Source organism: Heterodontus francisci, chromosome 16 (genome assembly GCF_036365525.1).
Source record: "Heterodontus francisci isolate sHetFra1 chromosome 16, sHetFra1.hap1, whole genome shotgun sequence".
Lineage (NCBI taxonomy): Eukaryota > Metazoa > Chordata > Chondrichthyes > Heterodontiformes > Heterodontidae > Heterodontus > Heterodontus francisci.
The window spans coordinates 21,458,387-21,485,062 of record NC_090386.1 but is presented as its reverse complement, the minus strand read 5'-3'; the positions used below and the strand labels follow the sequence as shown (position 1 = coordinate 21,485,062).

General features: G+C 54.1%; 1 protein-coding gene across 2 annotated transcripts in view; it reads right to left on the bottom strand.

Moving 5' to 3' along the window:
* LOC137378433 (cytochrome c oxidase subunit 4 isoform 1, mitochondrial-like) overlaps nt 1–26,676 on the bottom strand; it is a 115,791-nt gene that overhangs the window by 15,563 nt on the left and 73,552 nt on the right. For both annotated transcript variants that reach the window (XM_068048764.1, XM_068048763.1), the window contains exons 3-4: nt 6,010–6,174; nt 4,942–5,073 (exon numbers count right to left, since the gene is read on the bottom strand). In XM_068048764.1, the coding sequence (XP_067904865.1) occupies nt 4,942–5,073; nt 6,010–6,174 (297 nt within the window). The remainder of the gene's footprint in view (nt 1–4,941; nt 5,074–6,009; nt 6,175–26,676) is intronic.

Genomic DNA, 26,676 nt, shown 5'->3' with positions numbered 1-26,676 from the left:
GGAAGAGGTGCTTGGACTGCAAAAAGAAAAGAAACTGCAAAATGCTGAGGGTTCAGGGTTGGAATATGGGATGGAGAGGAGGCAGCTGCCTGAATGAGCTCCCTATTAGAAATGTTAATATGGAGGAGCTCTTTACAATTGAGGTGAGAGTGGATGGGTGGGTGAGAGGAGTTTAAGGAGGTGATGGTGTCACTGCCCTCCAGTAGATCACCTTGTCAAAGAATTTCTGAAAGTCAAGATACACCACATCCACTACATTTCTCCATTCAACATATCTGTCACTGCCTCAGCATGAGAATTTGAACTCCGGCTTGTCAGAAAAGATCTTCCTTTCTGAAATTGTGTTAGCTATTTCTAATTATTTTCTCCTCCAGATATAAGCAATTTCAACTTTAATTAAAAATTCCAAAATTTAGGAGGTTAATGATGGGGTGGCGCAGATCAGCCTGCAATTAGTGACAATTTGCACCTCTCAGAATATCTCTACCTCACCACAAACTGCTGCATTATTTACACATTAATAATGGTGAATGCATTTAATTTGCATTATTTGTCCACAAAGACTGGGCCATAATTTCTAAAGTCTCTGCTATTTTTTTATTTTATTTATTTTCTATTTAGCGATACAGCACTGAAACAGGCCCTTCGGCCCACCAAGTCTGTGCCGACCAACAACCACCCATTTATACTAATCCTACATCAACCCCATATTCTCTACCACATCCCCACCATTCTCCTACCACCTACCTCCACTAGGGGCAATTTACAATGGCCAATTTACCTAACAACCTGCAAGTCTTTGGCTGTGGGAGGAAACCGGAGCACCCGGCGGAAACCCACGCGGTCACAGGGAGAACTTGCAAACTCCACACAGGCAGTACCCAGAACTGAACCCGGGTCACTGGAGCTGTGAGGCTGCAGTGCTAACCACTGCGCCACTGTGCCGCCCACTTTTTCTCCTGTATTTCCCTCAACATCCTTAATATCTCTCAATGGGACATGGTACGTTGTCCTCCTTTAGCCTAACCCCTCTAATACGTCCCTGTTACTATAATACCTCTCACTTTTAACCAATTCATGATTCACCATCTCCTCAAAATCCTTCTCTTTTGTGAACACAGAGGCAAAATACTTAAAGTATTCCCGCCAATTTTTGCTCATCTGCTCTCAGGGGTCTTGTCTTTTTCACTATCTATTTATGGAATATTTTACTGTTTTTAACATTGAGGTTCTTTCCTCATACTCTTTTCTTATCATTCCCTTAACCTCTTTCCTTATTTTCTAATCTCTTATTTTCAATCATGCCTCTTAAAATTTAATCTCTTAATTTATCCATGGCATTCTAAAATGGGATGTCATCATTTTGTTAATATATTAGTTCTACGTGTGAAAGAAAAAGCTTTTTAGAGAACATCAAGTCTTGCACCTTCCCCACCGCTGGGAGAAGATTCTGGTTTATATCTGTCATTCGGGATCTCAACAAGCAGCAGTCGCTCTTCCAGCCAGATTGGGGGGAGGGGGTGGTCATAACCCGCTCGCCCCCCAACCCGGCTCAATCGGTCTGAGGTCAGCTAACACAACTTTGGAAGAACTGCCTCCATTTTGCTCCCAGGCTCCTCTTTCCTTTGATTTCCAGGTTGAACCTTTGTTCCAACAAGCTCAGCTTTTCGCCAAGCTGACCAGATCACACGCTCTGACCAAATCTAACTCCACCAATTGACTGAACTTCTCGCTGCAATGAGTTCATATTAACTGGTGGGTCAACAATTCCATACTAATCCTTTTTCACTGATCGCCAAACACCAACATACTTTCAGACACTAGCTGTTAAGACTGTTCTCATCACCAACAGATTAATTGGCAGCTTAGACAGACAGTTTGAGTCCGCTATAACCCTGAAGGTGGCTAAGCCTCTCACTCCCATATCTAGTCTGAGACCGCATGTAATTTCCTCAAATCCAACTGACAGCATCAAAGACGTGAAACTGACAAACTCGTTGCTTATTCAACTGTGAGCCACAGATCGGCAGATTCTAGCCACACTGTCAGAACAGTGACCACAGCCACAAACCCACTGCAGGAAACTATTAATATATACAATGAAATGTGAAAAATCAGGCCCTTGATTTGTCACAGAGACTCCAACAGAGAAAAGGCTGGTCTCTGAATTGTGAGATTGTAACAATTTTACCAAAGAGAGAAGTACACTTTAGACAGTGAGTACATACAAGAGAGTGTGGGAAAATGGCGCACTGACACGGAACACAAAAGTCCGAGTGTATCAGGCCTGTGTCCTCAGTACCTTGCTCTATGGCAGCGAGGCCTGGACAACGTATGTCAGCCAAGAGCGACGTCTCAATTCATTCCATCTTCGCTGCCTCTGGAGAATACTTGGCATCAGGTGGCAGGACCGCATCTCCAACACAGAAGTCCTCGAGGCGGCCAACATCCCCAGTTTATACACACTACTGAGTCAGCGGCGCTTGAGATGGCTTGGCCATGTGAGCCGCATGGAAGATGGCAGGATCCCCAAGGACACATTGTACAGCGAGCTCGTCACTGGTATCAGACCCACCGGCCGTCCATGTCTCCGCTTTAAAGACGTCGGCAAACGCGACATGAAGTCCTGTGACATTGATCACAAGTCGTGGGAGTCATTTGCCATCGATCGCCAGAGCTGGCGGGCAGCCATAAAGGCGGGGCTAAAGTGTGGCGAGTCGAAGAGACTTAGCGGTTGGCAGGAAAAAAGACAGAAGCGCAAGGGGAGAGCCAACTGTGTAACAGCCCCGACAAACAAATTTTTCTGCAGCACCTGTGGAAGAGCCTGTCACTCTAGAATTGGCCTTTATAGCCACTCCAGGTGCTGCTCCACACATCACTGACCACCTCCAGGCGCGTATCCATTGTCTCTCGAGATAAGGAGGCCAAAGAAGAAAGAAGAAGACTTACAGTTTTACCTCACTGCCACATTTCGATAAACTCACCACAATGACCATAACACAACCCAACCAGTAATTAGCTGGAAATATTCCAGTCATTTCACCTATGTTAACAGGCACTTCAGGTGTGTGAATGCAGGCGCTTCATGTAACTACAACAAACCCATCACTATACACAGTACAACCGAACTGTAGAACATGTAACATGAGAGATGGTGGTGGGCCAGGGCAGCATTGGAATAGTTGAATCTGAAGGTAACAAAGGCACGGATGAGGGCTTCAGCAACAGATAAGGACATAAGAAGTAAGATCAAGAGAAGGTCATTCAGTCCTCACCATTCAATAGGATCGTGGCTGATCTACCAAAATTCCACCTTCCCCCACTAATCCCAGATCCTGTAATACCCTTAATATTCAAAAATCTATCGATGAGCTGAGACGGTGCAGAGTTGAGCAATGTTAAGTTGGAAGGAGGTGGTCTTGCTGATGGAGAGGATATGTGGTTGGAAGCTAAGCTCAGGGTCAAATAGATGCCAATTGATGAACAGTCCAGTTCAACCTCAGACAATGACCAGGGAGAGTGATGAAGCTTGGGGGCAGAGTTTGTGCCTGGGACCGAAGACAGTACTTTCAGTCTCCCCAATATTTAGTTGAAGGGACTTTCTACTCATCCAGTTCTGGATGTCTGCCTAGCAGTCTGACAGATCAGAGACAGTGGAGGGGTTCAGGGGTAGAGCTGGCTGATGTCAGCAAACATGTGGAACCTGACCTTGTGTTTTCAGATGATGTCAGTGAGGGGAAGCATGTGGATGAGAAATAGGAGGGGGCCAAAGATAGATCCTTGGGGAACACCAGAGGTAACAGTGTGGGAGCAGGAAGAATGGAGGCCGAATGGCCTCTTCCTGTGCTGTAAATAACTCTATAAGAGAAGCCATTGATGATGATTCTCTGGCTCACAACCTCTGGACATCCCAAAACGCTTTACATCCAATCAAATACTTTTGAAGTGTAGTCCCCGCTGTGAAGTCGGAAATGCAGCAGCCAATTTGTACACACTTCCAGCAAAATGCCACAAACAGCAGTGCAATGACCAGACCATCTGCTTTAGTGATGTTGGTTGAGCAATAAATATTGTTCAGGTCACTGTGGATAACTTCGCCCCTTGTCTTTAAGTAATGTCATAGGAGCTTTTACATCCACCTGAGACGGCAGAGAGGGCCTCAGTTTAACATCTCATCTGAAAGACTGCACCTCCGACATTGCGGTACCCCCTCCGTACTGGACTATGTGCTCAAGTCTCTGGATCAGAGCTTAAACCCTCAACCTTCTGACTCAGAGGCAAGAATGCTAGCATTTAGCCAAGCATGACAACTTTACATGGTTTAGCAGCACTATGTTGGATAGGCAGGCGAAAATGAACAACTGGAGCCTTTTTTTGAGGAAGGAATTTGTGTGTTTGAACTGAGAGATGAGCTATAAATACAATTTACATCTGTGTACTCCACTTACAGTGATATGGCTGCTGAGTTTTGGAGGGCCTATCAGGAGACTCCACAGAGTCACATCTTGGATGAAATGATACATCAGCCAATGTGAACCTGGGCACTGCCCCTACAATCCCCAGTTGAGGAGATGGCACCAACAGAAACCATGGAGCATCTGAATCCAAGACCCAGCTGAGCCCAAACCACAGGGTCCCTAACTGCTGTTGGGCAGTTTTGAGGCCTCCAGTCAGCAGTTAGCAGTGTGCAGGGCCTGGTGTTTGCCTGGACCTGTCCCACTGCCAACCCCCAGATTTTGTTTGAAATCTTTTTTAGAAACACCAATTTTCTGAGCTGCAAAGATCTGTATGAGGTCAGGGGTCACTGTGGGCCCAATCAATGACACTGGGGAGTACAACATGTTCCCAATCTCTTGACAAATCTCCCCGTCTGCAATCTATCACTAGTGTAAAGCAAGTTGAAAGAGTATTAGGAAAGGTAGAGACAGTGGAGGGGCTCACCATAGACCCTCTGCCACCACACGATCAGGCCGGTAAATCCGACAAAGATGAAGACTCCACCTATCACAGTCTTCCACTCGTTGTTTGATTTGCCCATGTCTGCATAGCTCTGCTGGAATGCGATGCGATACACTAGAGTAAAACACAAGCACAGGATCAATGGGATAGCTCATTACATCCCCTCTGGTGCACTCGTGCAGCTCACCCACAGTGAATGTGATTCCTCCATTGGGCTCCAGTAGGAGTAGCTGCTATCCTATCATTGCTCACACAGGATAGGCTACTGGCTACCTGCAGATCAACAGCTTTTCAAAATCAATTCTCCATAAGGAGGTGGTAAATATTATTAAAACCGCCCTCTCCCTTCTCATCTTACCATGACAAATGAGACTTGGTGAGAAATTTTGTTTGAAATCTTTCTTAGAATCATGGATTTTCTGAGCTGCAAAGATGCACCTGCCCTTTAGGCCTATCCGTGGTGTTACTGAAATATAAAGTGACTGAGCTGGGAAAGGATCACAGTTACTGGATGTTTGCTGTCAACTGCTTCTCCCTTTTCCCTTACCAGGGCCGTCAGTGACATCTTGGCCAGGCCAAACGGCCAGTGATCCCTGACCTCCTTCGACTGGACGCTGCAGTGAATTAGACAACGGCTTTGGGATGTGTTTTTGTATCCAGTCCAGACAGATGGGACGTACATCCCCTTGATCTGCTCCCTCTAAGGGAGAATGAGCTTGGGGAGTTTGAATCTAGTTTCCAGTGTGCACTGACAACACAGGCCCCAGAAATTAATATTGATTCCGATGAAATCTGCAGTTTCAGTCACACATCACAGCATAGCTGCTCCTGGGAGGGTAAAATCACAAAATGATCAAGTGAGGGACACTCTTCTCAGCTCAGGGTTGAGTAGAGAGAGCTACAGTCTGCATCTAAGTCAGCCTGTGGCTGAGCGACAAGTATTCCATTCAAACACTGACTAGCTGGAAAGCAAAGGCTTCCATTTCCCCAGCACAATATCCACTCAAATAAAGAAAAGCTTCGTGACCCAGAAGCCTCCGCTACTCTTACATGCAATCTTCTCTTCATTGGTCAGGTTCTTCCATGACCCTTTCTCCTTTTCCTTCAGGGCTGTCTGTTCCGCACTCAGGTTCCGCAAATAAGGAACATCAGGGAGAGGGGTATCCCTCCGATCACAGTACATCGGCACCGATAGGTCCTCAGCTTTAGCAATCTCTAGGGAAACATAGGCAGAGCCGTCAGTGTGTCCCCCTGTTAGTGTACAGTGTGTCCCCACTGTCAGTGCACAGTGTGCCCCTCCCCCTGTTAGTGTACAGTGTGTCCCCACTGTCAGTGTACAGTGTGCCCCTCCCCTGTTAGTGTACAGTGTGTCCCCCCTGTCAGTGTACAGTGTGCCCCTCCCCCTGTTAGTGTACAGTGTGTCCCCACTGTCAGTGCACAGTGTGCCCCTCCCCGTTAGTGTACAGTGTGCCCCTCCCCCCGTTAGTGTACAGTGTGTCCCCACTGTTAGTGTACAGTGTGCCCCTCCCCCTGTTAGTGTACAGTGAGTGCCTCCCCCTGTTAGTGTACAGTGTGCCCCTCCCCCTGTTAGTGTACAGTGTGCCCCTCCCCCGTTAGTGTACAGTGTGCCCCTCCCCCTGTTAGTGTACAGTGTGTCCCCACTGTCAGTGTACAGTGTGCCCCTCCCCCGTTAGTGTACAGTGTGTCCCTCCCCCTGTTAGTGGACAGTGTGTCCCTCCCAATGTCAGTGTGTCCCCCTGTTAGTGTACAGTGTGTCCCTCCCCGTTAGTGTACAGTGTGTCCCTCCCCCTGTTAGTGTGCAGTGTGTCCCTCCCCGTTAGTGTACAGTGTGCCCCTCCCCCTGTTAGTGTACAGTGTGTCCCCACTGTCAGTGTACAGTGTGCCCCTCCCCTGTTAGTGTACAGTGTGTCCCCACTGTCAGTGTACAGTGTGCCCCTCCCCCTGTTAGTGTACAGTGTGTCCCCACTGTCAGTGCACAATGTGCCCCTCCCCGTTAGTGTACAGTGTGCCCCTCCCCCTGTTAGTGTACAGTGTGCCCCTCCCCCGTTAGTGTACAGTGTGCCCCTCCCCCCGTTAGTGTACAGTGTGTCCCCACTGTTAGTGTACAGTGTGCCCCTCCCCCTGTTAGTGTACAGTGTGTGCCTCCCCCTGTTAGTGTACAGTGTGCCCCTCCCCCTGTTAGTGTACAGTGTGCCCCTCCCCCGTTAGTGTACAGTGTGCCCCTCCCCCTGTTAGTGTACAGTGTGTCCCCACTGTCAGTGTACAGTGTGCCCCTCCCCCGTTAGTGTACAGTGTGTCCCTCCCCCTGTTAGTGGACAGTGTGTCCCTCCCAATGTCAGTGTGTCCCCCTGTTAGTGTACAGTGTGTCCCTCCCCGTTAGTGTACAGTGTGTCCCTCCCCCTGTTAGTGTGCAGTGTGTCCCTCCCCGTTAGAGTACAGTGTGCCCCTCCCCCTGTTAGTGTACAGTGTGTCCCCACTGTCAGTGTACAGAGTGCCCCTCCCCCGTTAGTGTACAGTGTGCCCCTCCCCCTGTTAGTGTACAGTGTGCCCCTCCCCCGTTAGTGTACAGTGTGCCCCTCCCCCTGTTAGTGTACAGTGTGTCCCCACTGTCAGTGTACAGTGTGCCCCTCCCCCGTTAGTGTACAGTGTGTCCCTCCCCCTGTTAGTGTACAGTGTGTCCCTCCCAATGTCAGTGTGTCCCCCTGTTAGTGTACAGTGTGTCCCTCCCCGTTAGTGTACAGTGTGCCCCTCCCCCTGTTAGTGTACAGTGTGTCCCCACTGTCAGTGTACAGTGTGCCCCTCCCCCGTTAGTGTACAGTGTGCCCCTCCCCCTGTTAGTGTACAGTGTGTCCCCACTGTCAGTGTACAGTGTACCCCTCCCCCGTTAGTGTACAGTGTGTCCCTCCCCCTGTTAGTGTACAGTGTGTCCCTCCCCCGTTAGTGTACAGTGTGTCCCTCCCCCTGTTAGTGTACAGTGTGTCCCTCCCAATGTCAGTGTGTCCCCCTGTTAGTGTACAGTGTGTCCCTCCCTGTTAGTGTACAGTGTGTCCCTCCCCGTTAGTGTACAGTGTGTCCCTCCCTGTTAGTGTACAGTGTGTCCCTCCCCGTTAGTGTACAGTGTGTCCCTCCCCGTTAGTGTATAGTGTGTCCCTCCCAATGTCAGTGTATCGTGTGTCCCTACCAATGTCAGTATACAGTGTCCCTGCTGTTAGTGTATAGTTGTCCCAACTGTGAATGTACAGTGTGTCCCTCCCAATGTCAGTGTACAGTGTGTCCCCCCGTTAGTGTACGGTGTGTCCCTCCCCCTGTTAGTGTACAGTGTGCCGCTACCCCATTAGTGTACAGTGTGCCCCTCCCCCTGTTAGTGCACAATGTGCCCCTCCCCCTGTTAGTGTACAGTGTGTCCCTCCCCCTGTTAGTGTACAGTGTGCCCCTCCCCCATTAGTGTACAGTGTGCCCCTCCCCCGTTAGTGTACAGTGTGTCCCCACTGTTAGTGTACAGTGTGTCCCTCCCCCTGTTAGTGGACAGTGTGTCCCTCCCAATGTCAGTGTGTCCCCCTGTTAGTATACAGTGTGTCCCTCCCCGTTAGTGTACAGTGTGTCCCTCCCCCTGTTAGTGTGCAGTGTGTCCCTCCCCGTTAGTGTACAGTATGCCCCTCCCCCTGTTAGTGTACAGTGTGTCCCCACTGTCAGTGTACAGAGTGCCCCTCCCCCGTTAGTGTACAGTGTGTCCCTCCCCCTGTTAGTGTACAGTGTGCCCCTCCCCCGTTAGTGTACAGTGTGCCCCTCCCCCGTTAGTGTACAGTGTGTCCCTCCCCCTGTTAGTGTACAGTGTGTCCCTCCCAATGTCAGTGTGTCCCCCTGTTAGTGTACAGTGTGTCCCTCCCCGTTAGTGTACAGTGTGCCCCTCCCCCTGTTAGTGTACAGTGTGTCCCCACTGTCAGTGTACAGTGTGCCCCTCCCCTGTTAGTGTACAGTGTGTCCCCACTGTCAGTGTACAGTGTGCCCCTCCCCTGTTAGTGTACAGTGTGTCCCTCCCCCTGTTAGTGTACAGTGTGCCCCTCCCCCTGTTAATGTACAGTGTGCCCCTCCCCCGTTAGTGTACAGTGTGTCCCTCCCCCTGTTAGTGTACAGTGTGTCCCTCCCAATGTCAGTGTGTCCCCCTGTTAGTGTACAGTGTGTCCCTCCCTGTTAGTGTACAGTGTGTCCCTCCCAATGTCAGTGTATAGTGTGTCCCCCTGTTAGTGTACAGTGTGTCCCTCCCAATGTCAGTGTGTCCCCCTGTTAGTGTACAGTGTGTCCCTCCCTGTTAGTGTACAGTGTGTCCCTCCCAATGTCAGTGTATAGTGTGTCCCCCCGTTAGTGTACAGTGTGTCCCTCCCCCTGTTAGTGTACAGTGTGTCCCTCCCAATGTCAGTGTATAGTGTGTCCCCCCGTTAGTGTACGGTGTGTCCCTCCCCCTGTTAGTGTACAGTGTGTCCCTCCCAATGTCAGTGTATAGTGTGTCCCCCCGTTAGTGTACGGTGTGTCCCTCCCCCTGTTAGTGTACAGTGTGTCCCCCTGTTAGTGTACAGTGTGTCCCCCCGTTAGTGTACGGTGTGTCCCTCCCCGTTAGTGTACAGTGTGTCCCTCCCCCTGTCAGTGTACAGTGTGTCCCTCCCCGTTAGTGTACAGTGTGTCCCTCCCCCTGTCAGTGTACAGTGTGTCCCTCCCCGTTAGTGTACAGTGTGTCCCCCTGTTAGTGTACAGTGTGTCCCCCCGTTAGTGTACGGTGTGTCCCTCCCCCTGTTAGTGTACAGTGTGTCCCTCCCCGTTAGTGTACAGTGTGTCCCTCCCCCTGTCAGTGTACAGTGTGTCCCTCCCCGTTAGTGTACAGTGTGTCCCCCCCCTGTCAGTGTACAGTGTGTCCCTCCCCGTTAGTGTACAGTGTGTCCCTCCCCCTGTTAGTGTACAGTGTGTCCCTCCCCGTTAGTGTACAGTGTGTCCCTCCCAATGTTAGTGTACAGTGTGTCCCTCCCCCTGTTAGTGTACAGTGTGTCCCCCTGTTAGTGTACAGTGTGTCCCCCCGTTAGTGTACGGTGTGTCCCTCCCCGTTAGTGTACAGTGTGTCCCTCCCCCTGTCAGTGTACAGTGTGTCCCTCCCCGTTAGTGTACAGTGTGTCCCTCCCCCTGTCAGTGTACAGTGTGTCCCTCCCCGTTAGTGTACAGTGTGTCCCCCTGTTAGTGTACAGTGTGTCCCCCCGTTAGTGTACGGTGTGTCCCTCCCCGTTAGTGTACAGTGTGTCCCTCCCCCTGTCAGTGTACAGTGTGTCCCTCCCCGTTAGTGTACAGTGTGTCCCCCCGTTAGTGTACAGTGTGTCCCTCCCCCTGTTAGTGTACAGTGTGTCCCTCCCCGTTAGTGTACAGTGTGTCCCTCCCAATGTTAGTGTACAGTGTGTCCCTCCCCGTTAGTGTACAGTGTGTCCCTCCCAATGTTAGTGTACAGTGTGTCCCCCCGTTAGTGTACAGTGTGTCCCTCCCCCTGTTAGTGTACAGTGTGTCCCTCCCCGTTAGTGTACAGTGTGTCCCTCCCCCTGTTAGTGTACAGTGTGTCCCTCCCCGTTAGTGTACAGTGTGTCCCTCCCCCTGTTAGTGTACAGTGTGTCCCTCCCCGTTAGTGTACAGTGTGTCCCTCCCAATGTCAGTGTACAGTGTGTCCCCCCGTTAGTGTACGGTGTGTCCCTCCCCCTGTTAGTGTACAGTGTGCCGCTACCCCATTAGTGTACAGTGTGCCCCTCCCCCTGTTAGTGCACAGTGTGTCCCTCCCCCTGTTAGTGGACAGTGTGTCCCTCCCAATGTCAGTGTGTCCCCCTGTTAGTATACAGTGTGTCCCTCCCCGTTAGTGTACAGTGTGTCCCTCCCCCTGTTAGTGTGCAGTGTGTCCCTCCCCGTTAGTGTACAGTATGCCCCTCCCCCTGTTAGTGTACAGTGTGTCCCCACTGTCAGTGTACAGAGTGCCCCTCCCCCGTTAGTGTACAGTGTGTCCCTCCCCCTGTTAGTGTACAGTGTGCCCCTCCCCCGTTAGTGTACAGTGTGCCCCTCCCCCGTTAGTGTACAGTGTGTCCCTCCCCCTGTTAGTGTACAGTGTGTCCCTCCCAATGTCAGTGTGTCCCCCTGTTAGTGTACAGTGTGTCCCTCCCCGTTAGTGTACAGTGTGCCCCTCCCCCTGTTAGTGTACAGTGTGTCCCCACTGTCAGTGTACAGTGTGCCCCTCCCCTGTTAGTGTACAGTGTGTCCCCACTGTCAGTGTACAGTGTGCCCCTCCCCTGTTAGTGTACAGTGTGTCCCTCCCCCTGTTAGTGTACAGTGTGCCCCTCCCCCTGTTAATGTACAGTGTGCCCCTCCCCCGTTAGTGTACAGTGTGTCCCTCCCCCTGTTAGTGTACAGTGTGTCCCTCCCAATGTCAGTGTGTCCCCCTGTTAGTGTACAGTGTGTCCCTCCCTGTTAGTGTACAGTGTGTCCCTCCCAATGTCAGTGTATAGTGTGTCCCCCTGTTAGTGTACAGTGTGTCCCTCCCAATGTCAGTGTGTCCCCCTGTTAGTGTACAGTGTGTCCCTCCCTGTTAGTGTACAGTGTGTCCCTCCCAATGTCAGTGTATAGTGTGTCCCCCCGTTAGTGTACAGTGTGTCCCTCCCCCTGTTAGTGTACAGTGTGTCCCTCCCAATGTCAGTGTATAGTGTGTCCCCCCGTTAGTGTACGGTGTGTCCCTCCCCCTGTTAGTGTACAGTGTGTCCCTCCCAATGTCAGTGTATAGTGTGTCCCCCCGTTAGTGTACGGTGTGTCCCTCCCCCTGTTAGTGTACAGTGTGTCCCCCTGTTAGTGTACAGTGTGTCCCCCCGTTAGTGTACGGTGTGTCCCTCCCCGTTAGTGTACAGTGTGTCCCTCCCCCTGTCAGTGTACAGTGTGTCCCTCCCCGTTAGTGTACAGTGTGTCCCTCCCCCTGTCAGTGTACAGTGTGTCCCTCCCCGTTAGTGTACAGTGTGTCCCCCTGTTAGTGTACAGTGTGTCCCCCCGTTAGTGTACGGTGTGTCCCTCCCCCTGTTAGTGTACAGTGTGTCCCTCCCCGTTAGTGTACAGTGTGTCCCTCCCCCTGTCAGTGTACAGTGTGTCCCTCCCCGTTAGTGTACAGTGTGTCCCCCCCCTGTCAGTGTACAGTGTGTCCCTCCCCGTTAGTGTACAGTGTGTCCCTCCCCCTGTTAGTGTACAGTGTGTCCCTCCCCGTTAGTGTACAGTGTGTCCCTCCCAATGTTAGTGTACAGTGTGTCCCTCCCCCTGTTAGTGTACAGTGTGTCCCCCTGTTAGTGTACAGTGTGTCCCCCCGTTAGTGTACGGTGTGTCCCTCCCCGTTAGTGTACAGTGTGTCCCTCCCCCTGTCAGTGTACAGTGTGTCCCTCCCCGTTAGTGTACAGTGTGTCCCTCCCCCTGTCAGTGTACAGTGTGTCCCTCCCCGTTAGTGTACAGTGTGTCCCCCTGTTAGTGTACAGTGTGTCCCCCCGTTAGTGTACGGTGTGTCCCTCCCCGTTAGTGTACAGTGTGTCCCTCCCCCTGTCAGTGTACAGTGTGTCCCTCCCCGTTAGTGTACAGTGTGTCCCTCCCCCTGTCAGTGTACAGTGTGTCCCTCCCCGTTAGTGTACAGTGTGTCCCCCCGTTAGTGTACAGTGTGTCCCTCCCCCTGTTAGTGTACAGTGTGTCCCTCCCCGTTAGTGTACAGTGTGTCCCTCCCAATGTTAGTGTACAGTGTGTCCCTCCCCGTTAGTGTACAGTGTGTCCCTCCCAATGTTAGTGTACAGTGTGTCCCCCCGTTAGTGTACAGTGTGTCCCTCCCCCTGTTAGTGTACAGTGTGTCCCTCCCCGTTAGTGTACAGTGTGTCCCTCCCCCTGTTAGTGTACAGTGTGTCCCTCCCCGTTAGTGTACAGTGTGTCCCTCCCCCTGTTAGTGTACAGTGTGTCCCTCCCCGTTAGTGTACAGTGTGTCCCTCCCAATGTCAGTGTACAGTGTGTCCCCCCGTTAGTGTACGGTGTGTCCCTCCCCCTGTTAGTGTACAGTGTGCCGCTACCCCATTAGTGTACAGTGTGCCCCTCCCCCTGTTAGTGCACAGTGTGCCCCTCCCCCTGTTAGTGTACAGTGTGTCCCTCCCCCTGTTAGTGTACAGTGTGCCCCTCCCCCGTTAGTGTGCAGTGTGTCCCTCCCCCTGTTAGTGTACAGTGTGCCGCTACCCCATTAGTGTACAGTGTGCCCCTCCCCCTGTTAGTGTACAGTGTGTCCCTCCCCCTGTTAGTGTACAGTGTGCCCCTCCCCCATTAGTGTACAGTGTGCCCCTCCCCCGTTAGTGTACAGTGTGCCCCTCCCCCCGTTAGTGTACAGTGTGTCCCCACTGTTAGTGTACAGTGTGCCCCTCCCCCTGTTAGTGTACAGTGTGTGCCTCCCCCTGTTAGTGTACAGTGTGCCCCTCCCCCGTTAGTGTACAGTGTGCCCCTCCCCCTGTTAGTGTACAGTGTGTCCCCACTGTCAGTGTACAGTGTGCCCCTCCCCCGTTAGTGTACAGTGTGTCCCTCCCCCTGTTAGTGGACAGTGTGTCCCTCCCAATGTCAGTGTGTCCCCCTGTTAGTGTACAGTGTGTCCCCACTGTCAGTGTACAGTGTGCCCCTCCCCCGTTAGTGTACAGTGTGTCCCTCCCCCTGTTAGTGGACAGTGTGTCCCTCCCAATGTCAGTGTGTCCCCCTGTTAGTGTACAGTGTGTCCCTCCCCGTTAGTGTACAGAGTGTCCCTCCCCCTGTTAGTGTGCAGTGTGTCCCTCCCCGTTAGTGTACAGTGTGCCCCTCCCCCTGTTAGTGTACAGTGTGTCCCCACTGTCAGTGTACAGAGTGCCCCTCCCCCGTTAGTGTACAGTGTGCCCCTCCCCCGTTAGTGTACAGTGTGTCCCTCCCCCTGTTAGTGTACAGTGTGTCCCACCCAATGTCAGTGTGTCCCCCTGTTAGTGTACAGTGTGTCCCTCCCCGTTAGTGTACAGTGTGTCCCTCCCAATGTCAGTGTGTCCCCCTGTTAGTGTACAGTGTGTCCCTCCCCGTTAGTGTACAGCGTGTCCCTCCCCCTGTTAGTGTACAGTGTGTCCCTCCCAATGTCAGTGTATAGTGTGTCCCCCCCGTTAGTGTACGGTGTGTCCCTCCCCCTCTTAGTGTACAGTGTGTCCCCCTGTTAGTGTACAGTGTGTCCCCCCGTTAGTGTACGGTGTGTCCCTCCCCGTTAGTGTACAGTGTGTCCCTCCCCCTGTTAGTGTACAGTGTGTCCCTCCCCGTTAGTGTACAGTGTGTCCCTCCCAATGTCAGTGTATAGTGTGTCCCCCCCGTTAGTGTACGGTGTGTCCCTCCCCCTCTTAGTGTACAGTGTGTCCCCCTGTTAGTGTACAGTGTGTCCCCCCGTTAGTGTACGGTGTGTCCCTCCCCGTTAGTGTACAGTGTGTCCCTCCCCGTTAGTGTATAGTGTGTCCCTCCCAATGTCAGTGTATCGTGTGTCCCTACCAATGTCAGTATACAGTGTCCCTGCTGTTAGTGTATAGTTGTCCCAACTGTGAATGTACAGTGTGTCCCTCCCAATGTCAGTGTACAGTGTGTCCCCCCGTTAGTGTACGGTGTGTCCCTCCCCCTGTTAGTGTACAGTGTGTCCCTCCCAATGTCAGTGTACAGTGTGTCCCCCCGTTAGTGTACGGTGTGTCCCTCCCCCTGTTAGTGTACAGTGTGTCCCTCCCCGTTAGTGTACAGCGTGTCCCTCTCAGTGTCAGTGTACAGTGTGTCCCCCTGTTAGTGTACAGTGTGTCCCTCCCCCCGTTAGTGTACAGTGTGTCCCTCTCAGTGTCAGTGTACAGTGTGTCCCCCCGTTAGTGTACAGTGTGTCCCTCTCCCCGTTAGTGTACAGTGTGTCCCTCCCCCTGTTAGTGTACAGTGTGTCCCCCGTTAATGTACAGTGTGTCCCTCCCCGTTAGTGTACAGTGTGTCCCTCTCAGTGTCAGTGTACAGTGTGTCCCCCCGTTAGTGTACAGTGTGTCCCCCCGTTAGTGTACGGTGTGTCCCTCCCCCCGTTAGTGTACAGTGTGTCCCTCTCCCCGTTAGTGTACAGTGTGTCCCTCCCCTTGTTAGTGTACAGTGTGTCCCTCCCCCTGTTAGTGTACAGTGTGTCCCCCCGTTAGTGTACAGTGTGTCCCCCCGTTAGTGTACGGTGTGTCCCTCCCCCCGTTAGTGTACAGTGTGTCCCCCTGTTAGTGTACAGTGTGTCCCCCTGTTAGTGTACAGTGTGTCCCCCCGTTAGTGTACGGTGTGTCCCTCCCCCCGTTAGTGTACAGTGTGTCCCCCTGTTAGTGTACAGTGTGTCCCCCCGTTAGTGTACGGTGTGTCCCTCCCCCCGTTAGTGTACAGTGTGTCCCCCTGTTAGTGTACAGTGTGTCCCCCTGTTAGTGTACAGTGTGTCCCCCGTTAGTGGACAGTGTGTCCCCCTGTTAGTGTACAGTGTGTCCCTCCCCCTGTTAGTGTACAGTGTCCCCCCCCCGTTAGTGTACAGTGTGTCCCTCCCCCTGTTAGTGTACAGTGTGTCCCTCCCCGTTAGTGTACAGTGTGTCCCTCTCAGTGTCAGTGTACAGTGTGTCCCCCCGTTAGTGTACAGTGTGTCCCCCCGTTAGTGTACGGTGTGTCCCTCCCCCCGTTAGTGTACAGTGTGTCCCTCTCCCCGTTAGTGTACAGTGTGTCCCTCCCCTTGTTAGTGTACAGTGTGTCCCTCCCCCTGTTAGTGTACAGTGTGTCCCCCTGTTAGTGTACAGTGTGTCCCCCCGTTAGTGTACGGTGTGTCCCTCCCCCCGTTAGTGTACAGTGTGTCCCCCTGTTAGTGTACAGTGTGTCCCCCGTTAGTGGACAGTGTGTCCCCCTGTTAGTGTACAGTGTGTCCCTCCCCCTGTTAGTGTACAGTGTCCCCCCCCGTTAGTGTACAGTGTGTCCCTCCCCCTGTTAGTGTTACAGTGTGTCCCCCCGTTAGTGTACGGTGTGTCCCCCCGTTAGTGTACGGTGTGTCCCTCCCCCTGTTAGTGTTACAGTGTGCCCCTCCCCCAGTCAGTGTACAGTGTGCCCCTCCCCCTGTCAGTGTACAGTGTGTCCCTCCCCCTGTCAGTGTACACTGTGTCCCTCCCCGTCAGTGTACACTGTGTCCCTCCCCCAGTCAGTGTACAGTGTACCCCTCCCCAGTCAGTGTACAGTGCGCCCCTCCCCCTGTCAGTGTACAGTGTGTCCCTCCCCCTGTCAGTGTACAGTGTGTCCCTCCCCGTCAGTGTACACTGTGTCCCTCCCCCAGTCAGTGTACAGTGTACCCCTCCCCAGTCAGTGTACAGTGCGCCCCTCCCCCTGTCAGTGTACAGAGTGTCCCTCCCCCTGTCAGTGTAGTGTGCCCCTCCCCCTGTCAGTGTAGTGTGCCCCTCCCCCTGTCAGTGTACAGTCTGTCCCTCCCCCAGTCAGTGTACAGTGTGCCCCTCCCCCTGTCAGTGTACAGTGTGTCCCTCCCCGTCAGTGTACACTGTGTCCCTCCCCGTCAGTGTACACTGTGCCCCTCCCCCTGTCAGTGTACAGTCTGTCCCTCCCCCAGTCAGTGTACAGTGTGCCCCTCCCCCAGTCAGTGTACAGTGTGCCCCTCCCCCTGTCAGTGTACAGTGTGTCCCTCCCCGTCAGTGTACACTGTGTCCCTCCCCGTCAGTGTACACTGTGTCCCTCCCCCAGTCAGTGTACAGTGTGCCCCTCCCCTATCAGTGTACAGTCTGTCCCACCCCCAGTCAGTGTACAGTGTGTTCCTCCCCCAGTCAGTTTACAGTGTGCCCCTCCCCCTATCAGTGTACAGTGTGCCCCTCCCCCTGTTAGTGTACAGTGTGTCCCCAGTCAGTGTACAGTGTGTCCCTCCCCCTGTTAGTGTACAGTGTGTCCCTCCCCCTGTTAGTGTACAGTGTGCCCCTCCACCTGTCAGTGTACAGTGTGTCCCCCTGTTAGTGTACAGTGTGTCCCCAGTCAGTGTACAGTGTGTCCTTCCCCCTGTTAGTGTACAGTGTGTCCCCCCCGTTAGTGTACGGTGTGTCCCTCCCCCTGTTAGTGTACAGTGTGTCCCTCCCCGTTAGTGTACAGCGTGTCCCTCTCAGTGTCAGTGTACAGTGTGTCCCCCCGTTAGTGTACAGTGTGTCCCTCTCAGTGTCAGTGTACAGTGTGTCCCCCCGTTAGTGTACAGTGTGTCCCTCTCCCCGTTAGTGTACAGTGTGTCCCTCCCCCTGTTAGTGTACGGTGTGTCCCCCGTTAGTGTACAGTGTGTCCCTCCCCGTTAGTGTACAGTGTGTCCCTCTCAGTGTCAGTGTACAGTGTGTCCCCCCGTTAGTGTACAGTGTGTCCCTCCCCCCGTTAGTGTACAGTGTGTCCCTCCCCCTGTTAGTGTACAGTGTGTCCCCCTGTTAGTGTACAGTGTGTCCCCCCGTTAGTGTACGGTGTGTCCCTCCCCCCGTTAGTGTACAGTGTGTCCCCCTGTTAGTGTACAGTGTGTTCCCCCGTTAGTGTACGGTGTGTCCCTCCCCCCGTTAGTGTACAGTGTGTCCCCTTTTAGTGTACAGTGTGTTCCCCCGTTAGTGTACAGTGTGTCCCTCCCCCCGTTAGTGTACAGTGTGTCCCCCCGTTAGTGTACAGTGTGTCCCTCCCCCCGTTAGTGTACAGTGTGTCCCTCCCCCTGTTAGTGTACAGTGTGTCCCCCTGTTAGTGTACAGTGTGTTCCCCCGTTAGTGTACAGTGTGTCCCTCCCCCTGTTAGTGTACAGTGTGTCCCCCTGTTAGTGTACAGTGTGTTCCCCCGTTAGTGTACAGTGTGTCCCCCCGTTAGTGTACAGTGTGTCCCTCCCCCTGTTAGTGTACAGTGTGTCCCCCTGTTAGTGTACAGTGTGTCCCCCCGCTGGTGTACGGTATGTCCCTCCCCCCGTTAGTGTACAGTGTGTCCCCCTGTTAGTGTACAGTGTGTCCCCCCGTTAGTGTACAGTGTGTCCCTCCCCCCGTTAGTGTACAGTGTGTCCCTCTCCCCGTTAGTGTACAGTGTGTCCCTCCCCCCGTTAGTGTACAGTGTGTCCCCCTGTTAGTGTACAGTGTGTCCCCCCGTTAGTGTACAGTGTGTCCCTCCCCCCGTTAGTGTACAGTGTGTCCCTCTCCCCGTTAGTGTACAGTGTGTCCCCCCGTTAGTGTACAGTGTGTCCCTCCCCCCGTTAGTGTACAGTGTGTCCCTCTCCCCGTTAGTGTACAGTGTGTCCCCCCGTTAGTGTACAGTGTGTCCCTCCCTCTGTTAGTGTACAGTGTGTCCCTCCTCCTGTTAGTGTACGGTGTGTCCCCCGTTAGTGTACAGTGTGTCCCTCCCCGTTAGTGTACAATGTGTCCCTCTCAGTGTCAGTGTACAGTGTGTCCCCCCGTTAGTGTACGGTGTGTCCCTCCCCCTGTTAGTGTACAGTGTGTCCCTCCCCGTTAGTGTACAGCGTGTCCCTCTCAGTGTCAGTGTACAGTGTGTCCCCCCGTTAGTGTACGGTGTGTCCCTCCCCCCGTTAGTGTACAGTGTGTCCCTCTCAGTGTCAGTGTACAGTGTGTCCCCCGTTAGTGTACAGTGTGTCCCTCCCCCCGTTAGTGTACAGTGTGTCCCTCCCCCTGTTAGTGTACAGTGTGTCCCCCTGTTAGTGTACAGTGTGTCCCCCGTTAGTGGACAGTGTGTCCCCCTGTTAGTGTACAGTGTGTCCCTCCCCCTGTTAGTGTACAGTGTGTCCCCCTGTTAGTGTACAGTGTGTTCCCCCGTTAGTGTACAGTGTGTCCCTCCCCCCGTTAGTGTACAGTGTGTTCCCCCTGTTAGTGTACAGTGTGTCCCTCCCCCCGTTAGTGTACAGTGTGTCCCTCCCCCTGTTAGTGTACAGTGTGTCCCCCTGTTAGTGTACAGTGTGTCCCCCCGCTGGTGTACGGTATGTCCCTCCCCCCGTTAGTGTACAGTGTGTCCCCCTGTTAGTGTACAGTGTGTCCCCCCGTTAGTGTACGGTGTGTCCCTCCCCGTTAGTGTACAGTGTGTCCCTCTCAGTGTCAGTGTACAGTGTGTCCCCCCGTTAGTGTACAGTGTGTCCCTCCCCCCGTTAGTGTACAGTGTGTCCCCCCGTTAGTGTACAGTGTGTCCCTCCCCGTTAGTGTACAGTGTGTCCCTCCCTCTGTTAGTGTACAGTGTGTCCCTCCCCCTGTTAGTGTACGGTGTGTCCCCCGTTAGTGTACAGTGTGTCCCTCCCCGTTAGTGTACAATGTGTCCCTCTCAGTGTCAGTGTACAGTGTGTCCCCCCGTTAGTGTACGGTGTGTCCCTCCCCCTGTTAGTGTACAGTGTGTCCCTCCCCGTTAGTGTACAGCGTGTCCCTCTCAGTGTCAGTGTACAGTGTGTCCCCCCGTTAGTGTACGGTGTGTCCCTCCCCCCGTTAGTGTACAGTGTGTCCCTCTCAGTGTCAGTGTACAGTGTGTCCCCCCGTTAGTGTACAGTGTGTCCCTCCCCCTGTTAGTGTACAGTGTGTCCCCCTGTTAGTGTACAGTGTGTCCCCCCGTTAGTGTACGGTGTGTCCCTCCCCCCGTTAGTGTACAGTGTGTCCCTCCCCCTGTTAGTGTACAGTGTGTCCCCCTGTTAGTGTACAGTGTGTCCCCCGTTAGTGGACAGTGTGTCCCCCTGTTAGTGTACTGTGTGTCCCTCCCCCTGTTAGTGTACAGTGTGTCCCCCGTTAGTGTACAGTGTGTCCCTCCCCCCGTTAGTGTACAGTGTGTCCCCCTGTTAGTGTACAGTGTGTTCCCCCGTTAGTGTACAGTGTGTCCCTCCCCCCGTTAGTGTACAGTGCGTCCCCCTGTTAGTGTACAGTGTGTTCCCCCGTTAGTGTACAGTGTGTCCCCCTGTTAGTGTACAGTGTGTTCCCCCGTTAGTGTACAGTGTGTCCCTCCCCCCGTTAGTGTACAGTGTGTCCCTCCCCCTGTTAGTGTACAGTGTGTCCCCCCGTTAGTGTACGGTGTGTCCCTCCCCCCGTTAGTGTACAGTGTGTCCCCCTGTTAGTGTACAGTGTGTCCCTCCCCCTGTTAGTGGACAGTGTGTCCCCCTGTTAGTGTACAGTGTGTTCCCCCGTTAGTGTACAGTGTGTCCCTCCCCCCGTTAGTGTACGGTGTGTCCCTCCCCCCGTTAGTGTACAGTGTGTCCCCCTGTTAGTGTACAGTGTGTCCCTCCCCCTGTTAGTGGACAGTGTGTCCCCCTGTTAGTGTACAGTGTGTTCCCCCGTTAGTGTACAGTGTGTCCCTCCCCCTGTTAGTGTACAGTGTGTCCCCCTGTTAGTGTACAGTGTGTCCCCCCGCTGGTGTACGGTATGTCCCTCCCCTCGTTAGTGTACAGTGTGTCCCCCTGTTAGTGTACAGTGTGTCCCCCCGTTAGTGTACGGTGTGTCCCTCCCCCAGTTAGTGTTACAGTGTGTCCCTCCCCCTGTCAGTGTACAGTGTGTCCCTCCCCGTCAGTGTACACTGTGTCCCTCCCCCAGTCAGTGTACAGTGTACCCCTCCCCAGTCAGTGTACAGTGCGCCCCTCCCCCTGTCAGTGTACAGTGTGTCCCTCCCCGTCAGTGTACACTGTGTCCCTCCCCCAGTCAGTGTACAGAGTGCCCCTCCCCCTGTCAGTGTACAGTGTGTCCCTCCCCCAGTCAGTGTACAGTGTGTCCCTCCCCCAGTCAGTGTACAGAGTGCCCCTCCCCCTGTCAGTGTACAGTGTGTCCCTCCCCCAGTCAGTGTACAGTGTGCCCCTCCCCCTGTCAGTGTACAGTCTGTCCCTCCCCCAGTCAGTGTACAGTGTGCCCCTCCCCCTGTCAGTGTACAGTGTGTCCCTCCCCGTCAGTGTACACTGTGTCCCTCCCCGTCAGTGTACACTGTGTCCCTCCCCCAGTCAGTGTACAGTGTGCCCCTCCCCCTGTCAGTGTACAGTGTGCCCCACCCCCAGTCAGTGTACAGTGTGCCCCTCCCCCTATCAGTGTACAGTCTGTCCCACCCCCAGTCAGTGTACAGTGTGTTCCTCCACCTGTCAGTGTACAGTGTGTCCCCCTGTTAGTGTACAGTGTGTCCCCAGTCAGTGTACAGTGTGTCCCTCCCCCTGTTAGTGTACAGTGTGCCCCTCCCCCTATCAGTGTACAGTGTGCCCCTCCACCTGTCAGTGTACAGTGTGTCCCCCTGTTAGTGTACAGTGTGTCCCCAGTCAGTGTACAGTGTGTCCTTCCCCCTGTTAGTGTACAGTGTGTCCCTCCCCCTGTTAGTGTACAGTGTGCCCCTCCCCCTATCAGTGTACAGTGTGCCCCTCCACCTGTCAGTGTACAGTGTGTCCCCCTGTTAGTGTACAGTGTGTCCCCAGTCAGTGTACAGTGTGTCCTTCCCCCTGTTAGTGTACAGTGTGTCCCTCCCCCCGTTAGTGTACAGTGTGTCCCCCTGTTAGTGTACAGTGTGTCCCTCCCCCTGTTAGTGGACAGTGTGTCCCCCTGTTAGTGTACAGTGTGTTCCCCCGTTAGTGTACAGTGTGTCCCTCCCCCCGTTAGTGTACGGTGTGTCCCTCCCCCCGTTAGTGTACAGTGTGTCCCCCTGTTAGTGTACAGTGTGTCCCTCCCCCTGTTAGTGTACAGTGTGTCCCCCTGTTAGTGTACAGTGTGTTCCCCCGTTAGTGTACAGTGTGTCCCTCCCCCTGTTAGTGTACAGTGTGTCCCCCTGTTAGTGTACAGTGTGTCCCCCCGCTGGTGTACGGTATGTCCCTCCCCTCGTTAGTGTACAGTGTGTCCCCCTGTTAGTGTACAGTGTGTCCCCCCGTTAGTGTACGGTGTGTCCCTCCCCCAGTTAGTGTTACAGTGTGTCCCTCCCCCTGTCAGTGTACAGTGTGTCCCTCCCCGTCAGTGTACACTGTGTCCCTCCCCCAGTCAGTGTACAGTGTACCCCTCCCCAGTCAGTGTACAGTGCGCCCCTCCCCCTATCAGTGTACAGTGTGTCCCTCCCCGTCAGTGTACACTGTGTCCCTCCCCCAGTCAGTGTACAGAGTGCCCCTCCCCCTGTCAGTGTACAGTGTGTCCCTCCCCCAGTCAGTGTACAGTGTGTCCCTCCCCCAGTCAGTGTACAGAGTGCCCCTCCCCCTGTCAGTGTACAGTGTGTCCCTCCCCCAGTCAGTGTACAGTGTGCCCCTCCCCCTGTCAGTGTACAGTCTGTCCCTCCCCCAGTCAGTGTACAGTGTACCCCTCCCCCTGTCAGTGTACAGTGTGTCCCTCCCCGTCAGTGTACACTGTGTCCCTCCCCCAGTCAGTGTACAGTGTGCCCCTCCCCCTGTCAGTGTACAGTGTGCCCCACCCCCAGTCAGTGTACAGTGTGCCCCTCCCCCTATCAGTGTACAGTCTGTCCCACCCCCAGTCAGTGTACAGTGTGTTCCTCCACCTGTCAGTGTACAGTGTGTCCCTCCCCCTGTTAGTGTACAGTGTGCCCCTCCCCCTATCAGTGTACAGTGTGCCCCTCCACCTGTCAGTGTACAGTGTGTCCCCCTGTTAGTGTACAGTGTGTCCCCAGTCAGTGTACAGTGTGTCCTTCCCCCTGTTAGTGTACAGTGTGTCCCTCCCCCTGTTAGTGTACAGTGTGCCCCTCCCCCTATCAGTGTACAGTGTGCCCCTCCACCTGTCAGTGTACAGTGTGTCCCCCTGTTAGTGTACAGTGTGTCCCCAGTCAGTGTACAGTGTGTCCTTCCCCCTGTTAGTGTACAGTGTGTCCCTCCCCCTGTTAGTGTACAGTGTGCCCCTCCCCCGTTAGTGTTCAGTGTGTCCCCAGTCAGTGTACAGTGTGTCCCTCCTCCAGTCAGTGTACAGTGTGCCCCTCCCCCTGTTAGTGTACAGTGTGCCCCTCCCCCGTTAGTGTTCAGTGTGTCCCCAGTCAGTGTACAGTGTGTCCCTCCCCCTGTTAGTGTACAGTGTGCCCCTCCCCCGTTAGTGTTCAGTGTGTCCCCAGTCAGTGTACAGTGTGTCCCCCTGTTAGTGTACAGTGTGCCCCTCCCCCGTTAGTGTTCATTGTGTCCCTCCCCCAGTCAGTGTACAGTGTGTCCCCAGTCAGTGTACAGTGTGTCCCTCCCCCAGTCAGTGTACAGTGTGTCCCTCCCCCTATCAGTGTCCAGTGTGCCCCTTCTCAGTCAGTGTTCAGTGTGCCCCTCCCCCGTTAGTGTTCAGTGTGTCCCCAGTCAGTGTGCAGTGTGTCCCCCTGTTAGTGTACAGTGTGTCCCTCCCCCGTTAGTGTTCAGTGTGTCCCCAGTCAGTGTACAGTGTGTCCCCCTGTTAGTGTACAGTGTGTCCCTCCCCCTGTTAGTGTACAGTGTGCCCCTCCCCCTGTTAGTGTACAGTGTGTCCCCAGTCAGTGTACAGTGTGTCCCCCTGTTAGTGTACAGTGTGCCCCTCCCCCTGTTAGTGTTCAGTGAGTCCCCAGTCAGTGTACAGTGTGTCCCTCCCCCTGTTAGTGTACAGTGTGCCCCTCCCCCTGTTAGTGTTCAGTGTGTCCCCAGTCAGTGTACAGTGTGTCCCTCCCCCTGTTAGTGTACAGTGTGCCCCTCCCCCGTTAGTGTTCAGTGTGTCCCCAGTCAGTGTACAGTGTGTCCCTCCCCCTGTTAGTGTACAGTGTGCCCCTCCCCCTGTTAGTGTACAGTGTGCCCCTCCCCCATTAGTGTTCAGTGTGTCCCCAGTCAGTGTACAGTGTGTCCTTCTCCCGTTAGTGTACAGTGTGCCCCTCCCCCGTTAGTGTTCAGTGTGTCCCCAGTCAGTGTACAGTGTGCCCCTCCCCCGTTAGTGTTCAGTGTGTCCCTCCCCCGTTAGTGTTCAGTGTGTCCCCAGTCAGTGTACAGTGTGCCCCTCCCCCGTTAGTGTTCAGTGTGTCCCTCCCCCGTTAGTGTTCAGTGTGTCCCCAGTCAGTGTACAGTGTGCCCCTCCCCCGTTAGTGTTCAGTGTGTCCCTCCCCCGTTAGTGTTCAGTGTGTCCCCAGTCAGTGTTCAGTGTGTCCCTCCCCCAGTTAGTGTACAGTGTGCCCCTCCCCCTGTTAGTGTACAGTGTGTCCCCAGTCAGTGTACAGTGTGTCCCTCCCCCTGTTAGTGTACAGTGTGCCCCTCCCCCTTTAGTGTTCAGTGTGTCCCCAGTCAGTGTACAGTGTGTCCCTCCCCCAGTCAGTGTACAGTGTGTCCCTCCCCCTATCAGTGTCCAGTGTGCCCCTTCTCAGTCAGTGTACAGTGTGCCCCTCCCCTATCAGTGTACAGTGTGCCCCTCCCCCAGTCAGTGGACAGTGTGTCCCTCCCCCAGTCAGTGTCCAGTGTGCCCCTTCTCAGTCAGTGTACAGTGTGTCCCTCCCCCAGTCAGTGTACAGTGTGCCCCTCCCCTATCAGTGGACAGTGTGCCCCTCCCCCAGTCAGTGGACAGTGTGTCCCTCCCCCAGTCATTGTACAGTGTGTCCCTCCCCGTTAGTGTACAGTGTGTCCCTCCCCCTGTTAGTGTACAGTGTGCCCCTCCCCCAGTCAGTGTACAGTGTGCCCCTCCCCTATCAGTGTACAGTGTGCCCCTCCCCCAGTCAGTGGACAGTGTGTCCCTCCCCCAGTCATTGTACAGTGTGTCCCTCCCCGTTAGTGTTCAGTGTGTCCCACCCCCTGTTAGTGTACAGTGTGTCCCTCCCCCTGTTAGTGTACAGTGTGCCCCTCCCCAGTCAGTGTACAGTGTGTCCCTCCCCCAGTCAGTGTACAGTGTGCCCCTCCCCAGTCAGTGTACAGTGTGTCCCTCCCCCTATCAGTGTACAGTGTGTCCCTCCCCCTGTTAGTGTACAGTGTGCCCCTCCCCAGTCAGTGTACAGTGTGTCCCTCCCCCAGTCAGTGTACAGTGTGCCCCTCCCCCGTTAGTGTACAGTGTGTCCCTCCCCCTGTTAGTGTACAGTGTGCCCCTCCCCAGTCAGTGTACAGTGTGCCCCTCCCCAGTCAGTGTACAGTGTGCCCTTCCCCCGTTAGTGTTCAGTGTGTCGCCAGTCAGTGTACAGTGTGCCCCTCCCCCAGTCAGTGTACAGTGTGTCCCTCCCCGTTAGTGTATAGTGTGTCCCTCCCAATGTCAGTATACAGTGTCCCTGCTGTTAGTGTATAGTTGTCCCAACTGTGAATGTACAGTGTGTCCCTCCCAATGTCAGTGTACAGTGTGTCCCCCTGTTAGTGTACAGTGTGTCCCTCCCCCTGTTAGTGTACAGTGTGTCCCTCCCCGTTAGTGTACAGCGTGTCCCTCCCCCTGTTAGTGTACAGTGTGTCCCTCCCCGTTAGTGTATAGTGTGTCCCTCCCAATGTCAGTGTATCGTGTGTCCCTACCAATGTCAGTATACAGTGTCCCTGCTGTTAGTGTATAGTTGTCCCAACTGTGAATGTACAGTGTGTTCCTCCCAATGTCAGTGTACAGTGTGTCCCCCCGTTAGTGTACGGTGTGTCCCTCCCCGTTAGTGTATAGTGTGTCCCTCCCAATGTCAGTGTATCGTGTGTCCCTACCAATGTCAGTATACAGTGTCCCTGCTGTTAGTGTATAGTTGTCCCAACTGTGAATGTACAGTGTGTCCCTCCCAATGTCAGTGTACAGTGTGTCCCCCTGTTAGTGTACGGTGTGTCCCTCCCCGTTAGTGTACAGTGTGTCCCCCTGTTAGTGTACAGTGTGTCCCCCCGTTAGTGTACGGTGTGTCCCTCCCCGTTAGTGTACAGCGTGTCCCTCCCCCCGTTAGTGTACAGTGTGTCCCTCCCCCCGTTAGTGTACAGTGTGTCCCTCCCCCTGTTAGTGTACAGTGTGTCCCCCTGTTAGTGTACAGTGTGTTCCCCCGTTAGTGTACAGTGTGTCCCTCCCCCCGTTAGTGTACAGTGTGTCCCTCCCCCTGTTAGTGTACAGTGTGTCCCCCTGTTAGTGTACAGTGTGTCCACCCGTTAGTGTACGGTGTGTCCCTCCCCCCGTTAGTGTACAGTGTGTCCCTCCCCCTGTTAGTGTACAGTGTGTCCCCCTGTTAGTGTACAGTGTGTCCCCCGTTAGTGGACAGTGTGTCCCCCTGTTAGTGTACAGTGTGTCCCTCCCCCTGTTAGTGTACAGTGTGTCCCCCGTTAGTGTACAGTGTGTCCCTCCCCCCGTTAGTGTACAGTGTGTCCCCCTGTTAGTGTACAGTGTGTTCCCCCGTTAGTGTACAGTGTGTCCCTCCCCCCGTTAGTGTACAGTGTGTTCCCCCGTTAGTGTACGGTGTGTCCCTCCCCCCGTTAGTGTACAGTGTGTCCCCCTGTTAGTGTACAGTGTGTTCCCCCGTTAGTGTACAGTGTGTCCCCCTGTTAGTGTACAGTGTGTCCCTCCCCCCGTTAGTGTACAGTGTGTCCCTCCCCCTGTTAGTGTACAGTGTGTCCCCCCGTTAGTGTACGGTGTGTCCCTCCCCCCGTTAGTGTACAGTGTGTCCCCCTGTTAGTGTACAGTGTGTCCCTCCCCCTGTTAGTGTACAGTGTGCCCCTCCCCCTATCAGTGTACAGTGTGCCCCTCCACCTGTCAGTGTACAGTGTGTCCCCCTGTTGGTGTACAGTGTGTCCCCAGTCAG